Source organism: Leuciscus leuciscus (assembly GCF_965113295.1).
Source record: "Leuciscus leuciscus genome assembly, chromosome: 23".
Classification (NCBI taxonomy): domain Eukaryota; kingdom Metazoa; phylum Chordata; class Actinopteri; order Cypriniformes; family Leuciscidae; genus Leuciscus; species Leuciscus leuciscus.
Window position 1 is genome coordinate 32,718,270 of NC_138747.1, and position 17,298 is coordinate 32,735,567.

General features: G+C 38.7%; 1 protein-coding gene across 1 annotated transcript in view; it reads right to left on the bottom strand.

The window, feature by feature from the left end:
- vgll4b (vestigial-like family member 4b) overlaps positions 1–17,279 on the bottom strand; it is a 57,613-nt gene extending 40,334 nt beyond the window's left edge. The window contains exons 1-2 of the mRNA XM_082156548.1: positions 17,058–17,279; positions 15,397–15,473 (exon numbers count right to left, since the gene is read on the bottom strand). Of these exons, the coding sequence (XP_082012674.1) occupies positions 15,397–15,460 (64 nt within the window). The 5' untranslated portion in view covers positions 15,461–15,473; positions 17,058–17,279. The remainder of the gene's footprint in view (positions 1–15,396; positions 15,474–17,057) is intronic.
- Between the last annotated feature and the right edge of the window lie 19 nt (positions 17,280–17,298).

Here is a 17,298-nt window from a genome sequence, read left to right on the forward strand (position 1 = left end):
CGATGAACACCAGGTGTAAATGTCATGAATCACGGATCTTGAGGACCTGCTGATTTAAATATCCCCTTTTTCACATATTTCTTTTCATGTATTGTGTAATAAAGCTGAGTGTGAATGTAAACGTTTCCCAGATCAAAGATAAATGGAGCTTTTGTCTCCTAAAAGAAAGAAACGAGTCGTCAGTAATTCAGTGTCACTTCATGCTGAATCTGCACAGGTTTGCAACTAATTTGCATAATGCCAGCCTGTGGTGTTGATTGGCTAAACAGAATCTCTGACCAATCACAGCAGAGCAGCTCTCAGAGAGGCGGAGCTTAGAGAGACTGAATCTCCGATGGAAGCGTTTCAGACACTGAGAGGAAAGAGCTGACGCTGCAGTGGAGATTATGAGAGAATTACAGTGTTTTTGACCTTGGATGAATGTGAACCTGTTGAGATTTCAAAACTAAAAATAGCATAATGGGGCACTTTACATCAGTTTATGCTGCAGTCCGCAGAGACTTCACTGTTAAATCAAAATATTGCACAGAAATCCTCCTTAATCTGAGACCCTGCTGTTCTCTAACATATGAATAACCCCAAACACACTCTCACACACACACACACACACTCTCTCTCACACACACACACACACACACACTCTCTCTCACACACACACACGTCCTGCATTCCTGCGCTTCATGTCCTGAGCAGCTCCTGGTCTGTAAGATACAGTGAAACAGCTGCGCTGCGACCTCTGACCCCTGACCTCCGCTGACCTCATTCCTCATCTGCCTCACACACACACACACTGTGCGTTTGCTGTTCTGGGATTCTGGGAATTAGGAAGGACTCAGACTTTCTTAAAGTCAACATGAAGTGGAAGTTGCGCTGGTCTTCTCTCCTCTATTGTGTCGTATATATATCCGAGTGAAACGCTTCTGGAACAAGAACAGATGTGGGCGGGGCTTGAGTGTGTCTGTGGGGAATTTATTGGCTGGTTGGATGGTTGTGGTTTGCTATTGGCTGATCTCATGTGAGTGACAGGTTAAAGCCCCGCCCACATCATTAGAGAAGAGAAGAGATGCTGCAAGAGGAACTTATTCTGATTCAACATTATTAAAGGGGTCATATAATAGTACATGCACTTTTACAAGTTGATTGTACTGAAGTGTGTGTTGGCAGTGCCTGTACACAACCATCATAAAATGTCAGTGTTTTTTTTTTTAATCTTCTTATACGTTTCCCCCCCTCTCAGATCAAGCTGTTCGATATTGTGACGTCACAAAATCGACGCCCCTCCCACAATTGCTGATTGACAGGAGCATTTCAACACAGACCCACCCTTGCTTGTGAGCGAGCTGTCAATCATAGTCCACGTGGACCGGTGCGTTCATTGTTGATAGCTGGAGCACTGTCTGTCTATGAGCAGAATGGTGGTGTTCTGTTCTTCGGTGTAATAACCAACACAGTCATATTGATGTTCCTAAATCCGAACCGCTGAAGACGCAGTGGCTGAGTTTGTTTTCGAAGGGAATATTCCCCACGATCAACGTCAATGCTTTCATGTTTGCGAGCGTGAATCATTTCACACACCAGACTGCTTTATAAACTAGGTCAGTATAAAGCTGGTTTTGCTAAGAAGCTGCTCCTGAAAAAAGGATCGGTACCAACTATTCGTGTTCCTGCTGCACCTCCAGAAGAACTGAAGTGAGTGTAACGTTTTATTAACCTTTATATTAATATTTATATTAATCTTTGCAAATCGCTTGCACGCTTCACGAATGCGGCTATTTTTACACTCAGGGTACATTACGGCATGTTTTCTATGTACGACGTTCTCAATATAATTCATAATCCCACGTTTATAATGAACGACGCGTTATGGTTATTGTGTTATTATTACAAACGGTGTCCGCACAGAACAGAGGGGCGGGGTGAGCAAAGCTCATTATCATTTAAAGACACATGCACTTAAACGGCGTGCTGAAAACAGCTGTGTTTGACCAGGTAAAATGAGTGTTTTCTTACAATACTAATGAGAATTTTTAATTAAAGTATATTACAAACTTTTAATTTAAACCCTAAAGAATCATATTAGCTTGTACATTAGCTTGGGGCATTATATGACCCCTTTAACACAATAATGATATGTACATTTAAAATAAACTGTAATATTACATTTAAAAAAAATTAATTGATATCAGAGTGACTTTAAGGCACTTTCATGAATACAGTAATTTTTTTTGTTTAGAAATATTATTCATCCAGATCAACCACCAACCTGAAGTTACTGCAAGAATTAAAGTACAAGAAACATGGCAGTTCAACTCACACACACACACACACACACACACACACACACACACACACACACACACACACACACACACACACACACACACACACACACACACACACACACAGTTAGACCTTACCAGGCTTTTTAACAGTAAAATACTGACAACAGTTATTGTTAATTGTACAGTTCTTTTCTGTAATCTACAGTATGTTACCGTAAAAATACCATGCACTAAATTGAAACTCGAGTTAACTAATTTCACTTGCCGAAACCGACTGCCTTAAATTGACAAATTGACATTTAAATGTATTAACTAAAGTATTACTGTGAACTTATTTCATTTGAGACCACTAAAAAAATATCACAGCCTGTTAACTAAAGCAACACGCAGCATCTCATCAGTGTGTGTATCATCAGTGTGTGTATCATCAGTGTGTGTATCATCAGTGTGTGTAGATCTCCTGACTGAAGCACAGGCTCTTCTGCACAACGGTGAACCACAAAAACTACATTTTACAGTAAACTACGCCAACAGTGTTGCCAGTATAAACCTGTTTAATAACTTATGGTCTATTACTGTTAAAATACATTTAGTGGATGTGTAATTTTATCTTACACTGTTAAACCTTTCAACGCCACAGGAAAATCCACACTACAAAGAGTAAAAGTAGCACTGATGCAGTGTTGCAGTGAGATACTTCATTATTAGTGTGTTGCATTATTGATGAACACCTGCTGTCAACAAGCAGAATCACTGAAGGAACACAAGAACTACAACTGACTTCCAGCCAGTACACATCATTACACTTATTATTAACAGTATGGCTTTATTTCTGTCATACATCTGCAGACGTTATTGAGGTGTTTAATTGACGATGTTTGGTTTGAAGTCATCATTATGGAGATCAGTGTGTGCTTTAGTTGGGATGCTGACCCTTATCTTTTTAACATTAGATGTTGTCTTGCTGCTTGAAATGTGTTTTTGCAAGTCACTTGTACACACACATGGTTTGTGCATACAGTTTGTTATATCAATGATGACAACAAAATCATCATATAGCCTGTTCATTCACTAATATTATTCAGAGTTTAATCCTGTATCAGAAGTGTTTCACTACCACCACTGTGAAACTAATGCAATCGGGTACAATGACAAAACATTTTAAACGCATCATGCACAACAAACAAGCAGAGCTACACTGTCTTGTAGAAACACAGGGATATCAAAAATCAACACATGAATCTCAACAATGGTGGCAATATATACCGTATACATATATATTTATTTTAAATGATTCATGCTGCAGTGCATGCTGGGAGATTTATACTAGCCTGGAACCCAGCATGCATTGCATCATGCAACTTTTTATTGTCACCACTGTTGAGATTTCAATGGCTTTTCTTAATGGATGTGCTTTATAAACTCACAGTTACAGCAGCCAGAGAGAAACTAATGTGAAAGAGTCAAGAGCCCAACTCAAGAAAACACTGATCTCCATCACGGTGACTACAAACTTCATTATATTCAATAAAACATGATCACCAACCAGATCTGTTCATTCTCAACAAGCACTTTTGTACATGTATAAAATAAATAATGTTAAACTGGTTTCGTACTCAGTGTGGCTAGAAGTCAGTTGTAGTTCTTGTGTTTCTCATTGTTCAGTTCTTGTTTGGTTCATCAGTGTCTCGATTCACTCACTTCTTTTCATTCGCTCTGTCCAGTGGACGATATTAGTGAACTAATGTAGGGAATAGTGAATGAGGGTATAGGGTATGACTGGGAACACAGCCTCTGAGTGTCGACTTTTGAGTGCTGTTAATTCACAGTGTATTCCTGTAGGCTATTTTCTTGAAAACAACAAATATTACCCAGAATGCACTGTTTTCTACAGTATATCACTATTTTAATGGAAAATGGTATAATACTGTCAGAATTTAGCCTTTGTTTACAGCAAGGGTTAACAGTGTACAGTACAGGTCAAAAGTTTGGACACATTACTATTTTTAATGTTTTTGAAAGAAGTTTCTTCTGCTCATCAAGCCTGCATTTATTTGATCAAAAATACTGAAAAAAAAAGTAATATTGTGATATATTATTACAATTTGAAATAATTGGTTTTCAATTTATTATACTTTAAATTATCGTTTATTTCTGTGATGCAAAGCTGAATTTTTAGCATCATTACTCCAGTCTATCACATGATCCTTCAGAAATCATTCTAATATGATGATTCATTATCAAAGTTGGAAACAGTTCTGCTGCTTAATATTTTTTCATAACCTGTGATACTTTTTTAGGATACTTTGATGAATAAAAAGTCACAAAAAAAAAATTAAATACAAAAAAAAAGCAGCAAATGTTTTAAAAATAGAAATCTTTTGTAACAACAATATCCACTACTGGTCAGTAATTTTTTTCCTTTCTTTTTTTGAAATAAATCAATACTTTTATTCAGCAAGGATGTGTTAAATTGATAAAAAGTGATAGTATAGAAGATTTATATTATTAGAAAATATTTTTTTATTTTGAATAAATGCAGTTCTTTTTAACCTTTTATTCATCAAATATATTAGGCAGCAGAACTGTGTCCAACACTCATAATAAATCAGAATATTAGAATGATTTCTGATTATCAGCTTTCCTGTAGCTCAGTGGTAAGAGCATTGTGTTAACAACGCAAGGTTGTGGGTTCGATCCCAGGGGATTGCACATACCTATGTATAAATGTATAGGACAATGCAGACGCTTTGGATAAAAGCGTCTGCCAAATGCATAAATGTAAATGTAAATGAAGGATCATGTAATAGACTGGATGTCACATGTGACACTGAAGACTGGAGTAATGATGCTGAAAATTCAGCTTTACATCACAGAAAAAATATATTTTTTAAAGTATATTCAAATAGAAAACTATTATTTTAAGTTGTAATAATATTTCATAATATTACTGTTTTTTTTTCTTCTTCTTTTTTCTGTATTTTTGATCAAATAAGCGCAGCCTTGATGAGCATTAGAGACTTCTTTAAAAAATATAAAAAAACGTAGAGTGTCCAAATATTTGACCTGTACTGTACGTCTAGTCCATGATTAAACAGTCAACTTTACAAGGTGAAGTATTATGTAATACACACACACACACACACACACACACACACACTACACAACATCTGGACACACTTGACTGAGTTTGAGTCTCGGGATGTTCTGAACTAAAGCCTTTGCTGAACTGACTCGCCTTAAATGTGAAGAGAAATAATAATTTCAGTGTCACTTTTTGCTCATTATTCCTGTTTCAACTCATTCTTTTTTGATTTTTGTAGCCATTATTAAATAAGTGTTTGTGTTGATCTACATCGGGTCAATCTGCTCCCGTTTGAATTATGATCTTAATAAAAACGACTGCTTCAATATCAAAACACTCATATAATGTTATAGTTGTATAGTTTAGTGATCATGCTGGAACAACCACCAACATATTGAGCCATTAGAGTGGTGACGACAGCAGAAATAAACCCAGTGGTTAAAGGCGGTTAACTAGTGATCTATTAAAGGTCTTTCCGTGTATGAGAGCGTTCAGATTATTATGGGATGGACGAGTGTTTGTTCCTCACAGAGGAAAACGAGTGAGTGAAGAGAAGACGCACGTAATGATCTCGAATAAAGCCTTCAATAAAAGCGTTTTGTTGTATTGAAACATGATAGAGTATATAACATGTTTTTAGCATTGTCCTGGGTGGTTTCCAGGGTGTTGCTATGTGGTTATCAAACCCAAATATTTATTACAAACGTGGAAACATGATATATTACAGCTGTATATCACTGACATATTCATATTTCTCTGACACTCATCTCTGACTGATGACAGAATCCTTCATAAACTATAACAAGCATTTGCTTTGAAAACAATATTAATCGTGAAACGCAGTGAGTTGCCCTATGATGTTTTCTAGCACACAATGGTGAACACTGATGATGTTTGGGACACAAACACACGTCTCTACACACTTCTGATGTCATCGTTGACTTCACAGCATGTGCCAGAAACATCTCGAGGAGAAAACTCCGCTTTTCACTCCGGCAAGCTTTAGTCCACATCCACTTCCCTGTCTGAAATCTATCAAGACAACAGCTTGTGTGCCTCAACAACAACTGTGTGTGCTCCACTCCAGTGACCTTTAACCTCTGACCTCTGGCCCCAAACCCCAGGTTCACGCATGTGTGCTGCTGAAATGAGCCGAGGAAAACAACAAAGCCAACAAAACCAGTGAAAATGCTGTTTTTGGCATTAGACTGAAACTTATGCTTCAACCTTATGTTTCTATTTAAACCTTTTAATAAGGATGCACTGCCGTATTAACGCTCGCATCCATTATTTTGTAAAACTTTGCTCTTTCTCAGATGGTTATAAGGCATTAATAATCAGACAATGCAAGGGGACACAAAGCACTCAGGAACGAGCGGGCAGCTGAGAGAGCTACAGCACACAAAGGGCTCAGTCTATTAACACACACACACGGGCCAAATCAACACACTCCAGCTCTACTAGTCATCTTATTTTATTAAGCTTATTTTTCATTCTTAAATGTTAGTAATGCTTATAGCGTTGCTAGGCTGTTGTGGGTGGTTGCCAGGGCGTTAATATGCAGTTGCTAAGGTGCCCTGAGTATTATGTTACTATACAGTAGCTAGGGTGTTGTGGGTGGTTCCCAGATTGTTATGCAGTTGCTAGGGTGTTTTGAGCAGTGTGTTATTATGAGGTAGCTTGGGTGTTGTGGGTGGTTACCAGGGCGTTGCTATGCAGTTGCTAGGGTGTTGAGGGTGGTTCCCAGGGCGTTGCTATGCAGTTGCTAGAGTGTTGTGGGTGGTTACCAGGGCGTTGCTATGCAGTTGCTAGGGTGTTGTGGGTGGTTCTCAGGGCGTTGCTATGCAGTTGCTAGGGTGTTGTGGGTGGTTCCCAGATTGTTATGCAATTGCTAGGGTGTTTTGAGCAGTGTGTTATTATGAGGTAGCTTGGGTGTTGTGGGTGGTTACCAGGGCGTTGCTATGCAGTTGCTAGGGTGTTGTGGGTGGTTCCCAGGGCGTTGCTATGCAGTTGCTAGAGTGTTGTGGGTGGTTACCAGGGCGTTGCTATGCAGTTGCTAGGGTGTTGTGGGTGGTTCTCAGGGCGTTGCTATGCAGTTGCTAGGGTGTTGTGGGTGGTTCCCAGATTGTTATGCAGTTGCTAGGGTGTTTTGAGCAGTGTGTTATTATGAGGTAGCTTGGGTGTTGTGGGTGGTTACCAGGGCGTTGCTATGCAGTTGCTAGGGTGTTGTGGGTGGTTCCCAGGGCGTTGCTATGCAGTTGCTAGAGTGTTGTGGGTGGTTACCAGGGCGTTGCTATGCAGTTGCTAGGGTGTTGTGGGTGGTTCCCAGGGCGTTGCTATGCAGTTGCTAGGGTGTTGTGGGTGGTTCCCAGGGCGTTGCTATGCAGTTGCTAGAGTGTTGTGGGTGGTTCCCAGGGTGTTGCTATGCATTTGCTAGGATGTTTTGAGCAGTGTGCTACTATGAGGTTGTTGGGGTGTTGTGAGTGGTTCCCAGGGTGTTTCTATGCAGTTGCTAGGGTGATGTGGGTGGTTGCCAGGGCGTTGCTATGCACCTGTTGGAGTGTTGTAGGTGGTTACTAGGGCAAAATCGTTTTCAAAAATGCTTTAATTATTTAGAAGCTGAAAACAAAAACAGAATCCAAAACATCCATGTGATTTTAACAGATGACATAATGCAGAAGGCTCACTAAAGGAAGGCAGAAACCAGATCCTGACGGCCTCAACAAAAGGACTAGAGTAATTATTGACTCGACTGAATGTTTGGGCATTCCACAGAACAATAACACAGAAATATCAACCTTTCATAAAGAGGAAAGAAAAATGGCCCAGGGATTCAAAGGTCAACTTCCTGTTTGGATCCTGTTTGGACTGCAGGTGCGAGTGTGAACAACACACACGTGAACAACACACACACACACACACACACACGTAACGGACTGACCCGCCTCCGTCCTCAACGCTCTGAAACTACAGTGAGACTGTACTGTACTTCTGTTCAAGAGGTGTGTGTGGTTATGATTCTCAGACCATTAAAAGCTAAAGAAAACTGAGCCGAGAAAAGCCTCACTGCTTGCATTGAAAAAATATGATTTGATATGCCGATGTGAAGATAACACTGTATTTATTTACTAAAAAACTAAAATCTAAATTCATCAATATGGAAATTGTCATAAAAAATATTATTTTTCAAAAAATACTTTTCCATCCAAGTGTCCATACTGTTCCATATATCAAGCATAATTATTGAGAATATCATGATATATGACAAAACTATTAACTTATGTTTTTATGCTTCTTATCATTGACTATATGTTTGAAGTTTTCAAAATATTAAGCGATACAGTTACAGTAAACTACTTTCAAAAGTCTGAGGCCAGTAAGATTTTTTTAACGTTTCTGAAAGAGCCTCTTTTTTGATTTGATCAAAAATACAGTAAAAGAGTGAAATATTATTCTAATGTAAATCAGCTGTTATATCAGCTAATATCAGCTATTATTCTAACAAATCATCTGTTTTCTATGTGAATATACAGTAAAGTGTAATGTATTCCTGTGATCAAAGCTGAATGTTCAGCATCATTACTCCAGTCTTCAGTGTCACATGATCCTTCACAAATCACTCTAATATGATGATTTGATGATCAAGAAACATTTATGATTATTATCAGTGTTGAAAACAGCTTCATAGTTCTTCAGGATTCTTTGATGAATAGAAAGTTTACATAATTCAGTATTTATTTTAAAACAGAACTCGTTTGAATGTCGATAATGTAGTTCTCAGATTGTTTTTTATAAATCGAGTTGAAATCATTGATTTATGTTTTCATGACTCAACAGAGGTAAAGTTCATCTCGAAACATCTAGTAACAAAAAAGTAAAAATCGATTATTTCTTGTTCAGGGTGAGTTTGCCTTGAGAAAGCAGCTTACTTTAATCGCTGTTACAAGCACGATGTGTGTTGTGTGTGTGTGTAATGGTGCTCTGAACACAGTGTAATTGTGTTGTGTGTGTGTAATGGTGCTCTGAACACAGTGTAATTGTGTTGTGTGTGTGTGTGTGTGTGTGTGTAATGGTGCTCTGAACACAGTGTAATTGTGTTGTGTGTGTGTAATGGTGCTCTGAACACAGTGTAATTGTGCTGTGTGTGTGTGTGTAATGGTGCTGTTTCGCCTCAGGCGCCTGAAAGCAAGCCGTCACCTGAATCTGGAGATAAAGAGAGACACACCTTCCCTGAGATTGAGCGGTTCGACACTGAAGCGAGCGAGTGTTTGCTGGAGCTTGTCAGGGCCAAACGTGCGCTAGCGTGAGCAACGGATCCGAGCGCTCCAGCAAGTGAGAACAATTACAAAAGCTTGCAATAAATGCAAACGAGCAGGAGGAGCTGCAGTGAAAACAGGTCAGACACACTGAGAAGACAAAGACACCACCACACAAAGACACAAAGACATGACATCAGCCCTGCGCTAAACAACACACACACACACACACACAGCGGGGGGGAGCAAGAGGAACAACCGCCATCACAAGCTTCTTTTTGTACTTTTTTTGACCCTGGACTACAAAACCAGTCACATGGGTCATTTTTTTAAAAATTGAGATGTATACATAAATAAGCTTTCCATTGATGTGTGGTTTGTTATGATAGGACAATATTTGGCCGATACAACTATTGTAAATCTGGAATCTGAGGGAGCAAAAAAATCGAAACATTGAGAAAATCTCCTTTAAAGTTGTTCATTAATGTTGCCGATTGTGCTGCATTCACTCACACAAATACATGTTTTATATATTGACGAAAGGAAATTTACTAAAATATCTTCATAGATCATGATCTTTACTTCATATCCTAATGATTTTTGGCATAAAAGAAAAATCGATAATTTTGACACCGTGACCCACTTTCCCTTCCCGTTCTGTTCTAATGCAGTCGCAACCAAAAATTCTGAGATATTTGAAGGTATGAAGACATTTTTTCAAGGAAAAAACTTTTAAATATGTAATTTTGGTAATCAAAGATGAGTTTTCAGGAATAAATTATTGACTAAAGGGAGACTTTAAGAGTAAACTCAAGTGAACAACAAGTGAATAAAAGTCACCATGAAATCAAAATGAACAGTTCTTGTTTTATTATGTAATATTGTAGTGTTTATTATAAATGTGCACATCATTATTGTGTTAATAATGTTGAATGAGAATAAGTTCCTCTTGCAGCGTCTCTTCTCTTCTCTGATGATGTGGGCGGGGCAACCTGTCACTCACATGAGATCAGCCAATAGCAAACCACAACCATCCAATCAATTCCCCACAGACACAATCAAGCCCCGCCCACATCTGTTCTTGTCCTGGGAGCGTTTCACTCGGATATACGACACAATAGAGAAGAAAAGACCATGAAACTCCTTTTCATGACGACTTTAAAATACTTTCTACTATCTCAGCTTATAGACAATTAGAAGTAAATTCATAGGTTGATATATAAATATAAAATAAATATATAGGCTTTTGAACACAGAAACACTGGCTCAACCAATGACCCATATGTTAGTTCAGTTTGGTTACAGCTGAAGATGTTTAGGTGGGAGTTAAACCACAGTCAATACACTTCGTACTTCTAACCAAATCCTGTTGCATCAATGAACGAACACGAACAGACCAACACGAACAGGCGAACAGACGCTGTAACATGTAGATGTTGTTGCACAATGATTTCCAGCAACACTAAATCCCGACTGAGAAGGATTTGATTCTGCTTAATCTAGGAAGGAATTTCTGAGGGAAACGCAGCGTGTTCATGTCAGGCCGGAGGAAGCTTTTCAAAGTCCTATTCTTTCATAACGCTCGTCTCGCGATCATATATCAGTGCACTGAGCTGAGAAACAGCAGAACCGAGAGGCATTTCAGAGAGACGAGGGCTTTATGTGGAGCATTTCTCATGTAAATGATCACAGACTCAATGCAGACACTGAATAAAGCCTTATGGGAATCCAGCGGCGTTTCAGTGATCACTTACTGTCATCTCAAACACTGAATGAGGAAAACTTACTGTCATCTCAAACACTGTACGAGGAAAATTTACTGTAATCTCAAACACTGTACGAGGAAAACTTACTGTCATCTCAAACACTGTACGAGGAAAACTTACTGTCATCTCAAACACTGTACGAGGAAAACTTACTGTCATCTCAAACACTGTACGAGGAAAATTTACTGTAATCTCAAACACTGTACGAGGAAAACTTACTGTCATCTCAAACACTGAACGAGGAAAACTTACTGTCATCTCAAACACTGTACGAGGAAAACTTACTGTCATCTCAAACACTGTACGAGGAAAACTTACTGTCATCTCAAACACTGTACGAGGAAAACTTACTGTAATCTCAAACACTGTACGAGGAAAACTTGAGGAAAACTTACTGTCATCTCAAACACTGTACGAGGAAAATTTACTGTAATCTCAAACACTGTACGAGGAAAACTTACTGTCATCTCAAACACTGAACGAGGAAAACTTACTGTCATCTCAAACACTGTACGAGGAAAACTTACTGTTATCTCAAACACTGAACGAGGAAAACTTACTGTAATCTCAAACACTGAACGAGGAAAACTTACTGTAATCTCAAACACTGAATGAGGAAAACTTACTGTAATCTCAAACACTGAATGAGGAAAACTTACTGTAATCTCAAACACTGAATGAGGAAAACTTACTGTAATCTCAAACACTGTACGGGGAAAATTTACTGTAATCTCAAACACTGTACGGGGAAAACTTACTGTAATCTCAAACACTGAACGAGGAAAACTTACTGTAATCTCAAACACTGTACGGGGAAAACTTACTGTAATCTCAAACACTGTACGGGGAAAACTAACTGTAATCTCAAACACTGAACGAGGAAAACTTACTGTAATCTCAAACACTGAACGAGGAAAATTTACTGTAATCTCAAACACTGAATGAGGAAAACTTACTGTAATCTCAAACACTGTACGAGGAAAACTTACTGTCATCTCAAACACTGTACAAGGAAAACTTACTGTCATCTCAAACACTGTACAAGGAAAACTTACTGTCATCTCAAACACTGTACAAGAAAAACTTACTGTCATCTCAAACACTGAATGAGGAAAACTTACTGTAATCTCAAACACTGTACGGGGAAAACTTACTGTCATCTCAAACACTGTACAAGGAAAACTTACTGTCATCTCAAACACTGAACGAGGAAAACTTACTGTAATCTCAAACACTGTACAAGGAAAAATTACTGTAATCTCAAACACTGAACGAGGAAAACTTACTGTCATCTCAAACACTGAACGAGGAAAACTTACTGTCATCTCAAACACTGAACGAGGAAAACTTACTGTCATCTCAAACACTGAACGAGGAAAACTTACTGTAATCTCAAAAACTGAACGAGGAAAACTTACTGTAATCTCAAACACTGAACGAGGAAAACTTACTGTCATCTCAAACACTGAACGAGGAAAATTTACTGTAATCTCAAATACTGTACGTGGAAAACTTACTGTCATCTCAAACACTGAACGAGGAAAACTTACTGTAATCTCAAACACTGAATGACGAAAACTTACTGTAATCTCAAACACTGTACGGGGAAAACTTACTGTCATCTCAAACACTGAACGAGGAAAACTTACTGTAATCTCAAACACTGAATGACGAAAACTTACTGTAATCTCAAACACTGAATGAGGAAAACTTACTGTCATCTCAAACACTGTACAAGAAAAACTTACTGTCATCTCAAACACTGAATGAGGAAAACTTACTGTAATCTCAAACACTGTACGGGGAAAACTTACTGTCATCTCAAACACTGTACAAGGAAAACTTACTGTCATCTCAAACACTGAACGAGGAAAACTTACTGTAATCTCAAACACTGTACAAGGAAAAATTACTGTCATCTCAAACACTGAACGAGGAAAACTTACTGTAATCTCAAACACTGAATGAGGAAAATTTACTATAATCTCAAACACTGAATGAGGAAAACTTACTGTAATCTCAAACACTGTACGGGGAAAACTTACTGTAATCTCAAACACTGTATGGGGAAAACTTACTGTAATCTCAAACACTGTACAAGAAAAACTTACTGTCATCTCAAACACTGAATGAGGAAAACTTACTGTAATCTCAAACACTGTACGGGGAAAACTTACTGTCATCTCAAACACTGTACAAGGAAAACTTACTGTCATCTCAAACACTGAACGAGGAAAACTTACTGTAATCTCAAACACTGTACAAGGAAAACTTACTGTCATCTCAAACACTGAACGAGGAAAACTTACTGTAATCTCAAACACTGAATGACGAAAACTTACTGTAATCTCAAACACTGAATGACGAAAACTTACTGTAATCTCAAACACTGAATGACGAAAACTTACTGTAATCTCAAACACTGTACAAGGAAAAATTACTGTAATCTCAAACACTGTACAAGGAAAACTTACTGTCATCTCAAACACTGAACGAGGAAAACTTACTGTCATCTCAAACACTGAACGAGGAAAACTTACTGTCATCTCAAACACTGAACGAGGAAAACTTAGTCATCTCAAACACTGAACGAGGAAAACTTACTGTCATCTCAAAAACTGAACGAGGAAAACTTACTGTAATCTCAAACACTGTACGGGGAAAACTTACTGTCATCTCAAACACTGTAAAAGGAAAACTTACAGTCATCTCAAACACTGTACAAGAAAAACTTACTGTCATCTCAAACACTGAATGAGGAAAACTTACTGTAATCTCAAACACTGTACGGGGAAAATTTACTGTAATCTCAAACACTGTACGGGGAAAACTTACTGTCATCTCAAACACTGTACAAGGAAAACTTACTGTCATCTCAAACACTGAATGAGGAAAACTTACTGTAATCTCAAACACTGAATGAGGAAAACTTACTGTCATCTCAAACACTGAACGAGGAAAACTTACTGTCATCTCAAACACTGTACGGGGAAAACTTACTGTAATCTCAAACACTGTACAAGGAAAAATTACTGTCATCTCAAACACTGTACAAGGAAAACTCACTGTTATCTCAAACACTGAATGAGGAAAACTCACTGTAATCTCAAACACTGAATGAGGAAAACTCACTGTTATCTCAAACACTGAACGAGGAAAACTTACTGTAATTGCAAACACTGTACGAGGAAAACTTACTGTCATCTCAAACACTGTACGAGGAAAACTTACTGTCATCTCAAACACTGAATGAGGAAAACTTGAGGAAAACACTGTATGAGGAAATCTTACTGTACGAGGAAAACTATAATCTACATTTCAGACATGAAATAGAAACAATCAAATAGTTTTGTCAAAAGACCAAAATAAAACAACTGGTGATTAGGGGTGTAACAATATATCGTGTCACAATATAATCTCAATACAAAAATGCAACAATGTATCATGAATAGTGACAATATATATTGTGTATAGTTCACCCAAAATAAAATATAGGCTATATGTGAGGAAGTGTCAGGGTTTTAGTGTCAGTTCTACATTAAACTACTATATATAATGTTGAATATAATGTATAATAATGCAGTGGGGGAATATGTGTGTGTCCTGATAATGCCAAATGTCTGATGTTACCAGTAAAAGTGTCCGACATTATTATAAATATATCTAGTCAGTGACAGTGAAAGCATATTCATCTACAATAATTCAGTATTTTCAGCTTCAGAATCATGAATATTGTTATTCTGGTGTCTCTATTGTCCTGTGCTTTGGGTTTCAGCACCAAGTCTAAGACTATTCATTTACACACACTATATAATACAGAATTTAGCATTTTAATCTACAGTAAATTTTTTGTAAACCTTTTATCATGTGTCTTGGAGTATCACAATAATATCGTATCGTGAGTTCAGTATCGTGACATGAGGGAATCGCTACACTAATGATGCATATCGGTTATCTGACAATCAATAAACAAAAACTATTCCGATCAATCTGTGAAGTGGACTCACGCTTCTCATCGTCTTGGTGAACTAAAGATGCGGCTCTCGACAAAACATCCAGCGGCGTTTCCATCCTGGTCCAGACCCTGAGCGGGAAAACCAGACCGTTAGAGGGATACTTCTCCCAAACATTGACAGTATCTCATGATTGACTCTCCCTCAAGCCATCCTAATGTTTATGACTCCCTTCTTTCAGTCGAACACAACCAGAATTATACTGAAAAATATCTCAGCTTTTCCCAGCTTTATAATGGGAATGAATGGAGCCGAGGTTCTGAAGCCCAAAAAAGTGCTTTCATCATCATAACAGTGATCCATGCGGATCCAGGGGTTAATAAAGGCCTTCTGAAGCCAAGAAACATACATATTTATCACTTTATAAACTATAATCACAGGCTTCCAGTAACGGCCATGACCTCTGACCTGACGCATGACCTCTGACCCGACGCATGACGTATTGACGAACGCGGAAGCACAGAGAATAGAGCAAAACTCTGGTCACGAATTAGACGTCTAAAAATTATTAGAGAAATGTGGGAGGAGCTTGAGTTTGTTTGAACCACGAGAGGCGTCGACTCTCAGCTGAGCTTACGCTACTCTTACATCATACGTCATGCGTGAGGTCAGAGGTCATGCATCAGGTCAGAGGTCATACGTCGGGTCAGAGGTCATGCATCAGGTCAGAGGTCATGCATCAGGTCAGAGGTCACGCATCAGGTCAGAGGTCACGCATCAGGTCAGAGGTCACTCTTCCGCCTTGTGTACGGCCGTTAACACAAGCCAGTGATTATATTTAATAAAGTTTTAAATATGTATATTTGTCTTGGCTTCAGAAGGCCTTTATTAACCCCTGGAGCCGTATGGATCGATGTTATGATGATGGATGCGCTTTTGGGGCTTCAAAATCTCAGGCACCATTCACTCCCATTATAAAGCTGGGAAGAGCCAGGATATCATTTAATAAACTCTGATTGAGTTCGGCTGAAAAAAGATAGTCATAGGATGGATTGAGGGAGAGTAAAAATAAGGGATAATTTTCATTTTTGGATGAACTAACCTTGTGAAGTCAGCAACACGTGAACGTAACATTCTTTTCATGACGTCGCATCCAGAAGTAAACTATACCAGTAAATACTGGGAAGCTCTTTACCAACATCCACATGTTTTCTCATGCATTCCCAGAATAAACAGCGCAAACATGTGGAGATCTGAAACACTGCTCGCTCTTCACACACTCAACATTCCCAGAGTGCATTCCACACACACACACACACACACAGCTGAGCGCCTTCCTACAGGAGATCCCAACTTTACAATGGGAATTATAACTTCGGGAATGCGCTTTGTGGACGCGCAGAACGAGAACGCGCGAGAACTTTCGCTGTAATCAACCGCACGCGCGCGTTTCCTTAATAATTTGCGTTTTAGTCGCGCGCTTTTGAGTTAGTCATTAATGTTTTACTATCAATTGCTCGCACGTTACTTATTAATGTGTCGCATGAAAGTGCGTGACCTCACTTGTTCCGGAATTCTCGGGTTGTGTTACATTGTAACGTGTTGTTGTCTTCGACTCTTTCTTTACAAGTGCTGCTTTATTTACGATTCCCGCGACTGTAATGACCACACACTCGGTGTATACACACTTACATGCTGAAGAACAAACTACGTACCACTTTGAAGCGCCACTTTGAAATCTCCACGATCACAAAGTCGATGAGAGATCCCGAGCAAAAAAGCCCCAAAACAGCGCTAAATCCAGTGGGAAAGATCCAGGGTTTGATGCGGTAATCCAGGAGTGAGAGTGTGTGTATGTGTGTGTGAAGCAGAGCTGTGAGGAAGAATGCTTGGAATGATGGAATTCTCTTCCTAGCAGGTGATGAGAGCCGAGCATTCTCATTGGTCGAGGTCAAG